The following is a 3243-nucleotide window of genomic DNA, read 5'->3' on the forward strand; positions in this document are numbered from 1 at the left end:
CGCACTCCCGCTCCTAAGCCGGCGGGTGGGGGCCAGCCGGTGGGCGCAGTCTGCCAGCAGCAGGCCGGAGCCCATGTCAGCAGGCAGAGCTCAGGACACCGAGCCAGACGCGCAGGCAGGCAGTGAGCGCTGAGAGAGGCAGGAAGCAGGACAGGTCAGCACCATGCCACTGCCCGGCCGGGCCCTCCCTGGGTGTGCCGAGGCTCCCACGGGGCTGGCTGCCGCCTTACCTCCCGCCCTCCTCCCACTCGTGCCCGTCTTCACCCATCTGTTCCCCGCATTTCCTTTGCAGATCTTTTCCCTCTCTCTCCCTTCCTGCTTGCTTCTTTCCTCCTCTCTCAATCGAACGTCTTCCTTCTAGTCTCCCCTCAACCCCCATGCTTCTCCGTATTCCTCCCTCTCCTCCCTCCCCTCTGTCCTCTCCCCTCCCAGAAAACCCGGGACCAGCAGGTCCCACTTCAGCCCCATACCACTGCCTGACCTGTGGGGCCAGGGCGGCTGTGGGGCGGCGGCAGGGCGGGGCAGGCAGGGTACGGCCCTTCCCCTGCCCTGTCCTAACCTAATTCCTCTCCACCCCATGGCCTGCAGGGATGACGAGATCCGGGACAAGTGTGGGGGCGACGCGGTGCACTACCTGTCCTTCCAGCGGCACATCATCGGGCTGCTGGTTGTCGTGGGCGTGCTCTCAGTGGGCATCGTGCTGCCTGTCAACTTCTCAGGGGACCTGCTGGGTCAGTGAGGGCTGCAGGGCGGGGGCAGGAGGGGCGGAAGGGGCATGCCCTGACCTTACCACCATCCTCTCCTCTTCCACCCCCAGAGAACAACGCCTACAGCTTTGGGAGAACCACCATTGCCAACTTGAAATCAGGGTGAGGTTGGGAAGCTGCTCGCTGGGGCCAGGAGCTGGGCCATAGCAGGGTAGGGTAGGGGAAAGGGGTGTGTCTGGGGGAGAGGCAACCTCCAGGTGGCTCTGGGTCCCTAAGGGCTTGGGTTGGAGCCAGACCAAGTTAGGTCCCTACTAAAGATCCCCAGGGATGGGACCAGCAGTTAGCATAATGGCTATGTCCATAATGGCTATGTTGCTGGACTCCCACGTAGTCGACCACGGTTTGAGTCCCGGACCCAGTGGCTTAAACTCACGCCGGGCGCATGTGCGTGCGTGCCCAAGATCCCGAGAGGAGAATGGAGGAGAAGGGATTGCAGTGTGGCCATCCCCCCTGGGGGGTGATTTCTCGCTTTCTGTCTCTCTGTCTCTCTCTGCCTGGCGAGCGCATGTGCCCTATAGCAAAAACCTCTCAAAAAAAAAAAAAAAAAAAGATCCCCAGGGTAACCAGATAAAGAAGGCACAGCCTCGGGCTAGGGAAAGCTGGCTGGGACAGTCGGGGACCATAACCAGCACGTAGGGCATGAAGAGACGAAAGAGATGACCTCTCAGGGGCCAACCTGTGGCCTGGCGGATGAGGGGGCTGACCCCACATGGCTGGCAGTGCAGTGTAAGTCCCAGGACCAAGTGGCCTGAAAAACACCAGGCACACGTGCGTGCTTGTCCAGAACCGCAACAGAGGGGCAGAGGGGACTGCAGCATGATTGTGCCCCCTGGGGGTGGGTGCTTTCTTTTTCTCTCTCGATGGTGAGCATTCACCCTCTAGCAAAATTAAGAAAAATAGGGGACTAGCAGACTGCGTAACCATTATGTCACTGGACTTCCACAGTAGTCTAAAAGTCTACTGCAGTTCGAGTCCCAGACCGGGTGACTTAAACTCATGCTGGACTTGTGTGCATGTGTGCCCAAATTCCTGAGAGGAGAATGGAGGAGAAGGGATTGCAGCGTAAACATCCCCCCTGGGGGATGATTTCTCTCTTTCTCTCTCTCTCTCTGACTCTCTGTCTCTCTGTCTCTCCGGTGAGTGCACATGCCCTATAGCAAAAAACCTTTCTAAAAAATAAAAAAGGAAGAGATGACCTCTGAGACTTCCCACTGGAATGGAGCAGTCTCGGTGCCCAGGGGGTATGAGATGTGAGGCCCACTCTGGGGGGTGAGTCAATGTCAGGAGCCTGGTGGCGGGAGTAGGGCCCGTCTTGGCTAAGGGCTGCACACTGGGGCCGGGGCGTGTGAGTGTACCCTAGCCCCAGCGCTCCCATGTCCTTCTGCTCCAGGAACAACCTGCTATGGCTGCACACCTCCTTCGCCTTCCTGTACCTGCTGCTCACGGTCTACAGCATGCGCAGACACACCTCCAAAATGCGCTACAAGGAGGACGACCTGGTGAGTGGGCAGGGCCAGGCCCCGGCTGCCTCTTCCTTTCCCTCCGGGCCTCTCTCGCCTCCAAGGTGTCAGTCTGAATCCGGCTCCAGCTCAGGAGCCCCCATCCTACATGTTACATAATGTCCCAAGCCTCGGTCTCCTCATCTGTAAAATGGGACAACAGGGTGCCTCCTGAGGTGCTGGGCAGAGGAATGGGCGTGTACACAGGCCGCGCCTGGTGTTCGGGAACAGCTGTGGTCGCTGTCGTGGCAGTAACGGCCCTCCTCTCTGCACTTGTTCGAGCCAGTTCTGAACGCCTACTCCATGCCTGCCTCGTGCGGGGTGCTCGGACAGAGGTCTGAGGGTGGCCCCCCCTTCTCATCTGCCTCTGGAACCCCTCAGAGAGCAAGCGGCCCCGAGGCTCCTTTGTCAGGCTCCCTGCCTGGTTTCGGGTAAAAGCACCCCCTGCTCTCCCTGGGACCTCACCCCTGTCTGCTCTTCTCTGCTCACCCCCTCCCCACCCCGTCCCCAGCCTCTCAAGGCAAAGCTCCAGGACCAGTGGTGGCATGGTGACCAAGGTGCTAGTCTCCCACATGGCCAACCACAGTTTGAGTCCCAGACCTGGTGGCTTGCTTTCTCAGTTCCTCTCTCTCTCTCCCCTTCTCCGTCTCTTTCTGGTGAGCACACATGCCGTGTAACGAATTTAAAAATTATAATAATAAGTTAAATAAATAATTCTTTTTAGTTTTTCATTTAACTTTATTTATTTATTTAAATTTGACCAGAGAGGGACAGAGTACGGGAGTGAGAGAGAGAAGGAAAGTGAGAAAGCAAGCTACCAGGTCTGGGACTCAAACCACAGTTGGCCATGTGGGAGTCCAACACCCTTAACCACCACGCCACCTGCTGGCCCCCAAATAAATAATTCTTCAAAAGAAAAGAAAAGAAAGCCTCATCTTCCAGCCGCTCGCCGCGTCCTCTGGCTTTTTCCGGTTGGG

At 57.9% G+C, this 3243-nt stretch overlaps 1 protein-coding gene across 4 annotated transcripts in view; it reads left to right on the forward strand.

The window, feature by feature from the left end:
* The window catches only part of TMEM63B (transmembrane protein 63B), a 35872-nt gene that overhangs the window by 13600 nt on the left and 19029 nt on the right, over positions 1-3243 (forward strand). For all 4 annotated transcript variants that reach the window (XM_006149043.2, XM_006149045.2, XM_006149046.2 and 1 more), the window contains 3 exons: positions 589-731; positions 818-869; positions 2158-2266. In XM_006149043.2, coding sequence (XP_006149105.1) covers positions 589-731; positions 818-869; positions 2158-2266 — 304 coding nt within the window. The remainder of the gene's footprint in view (positions 1-588; positions 732-817; positions 870-2157; positions 2267-3243) is intronic.

This window comes from Tupaia chinensis, unplaced genomic scaffold (genome assembly GCF_000334495.1).
Source record: "Tupaia chinensis unplaced genomic scaffold, TupChi_1.0 Scaffold000252_1, whole genome shotgun sequence".
Lineage (NCBI taxonomy): Eukaryota > Metazoa > Chordata > Mammalia > Scandentia > Tupaiidae > Tupaia > Tupaia belangeri.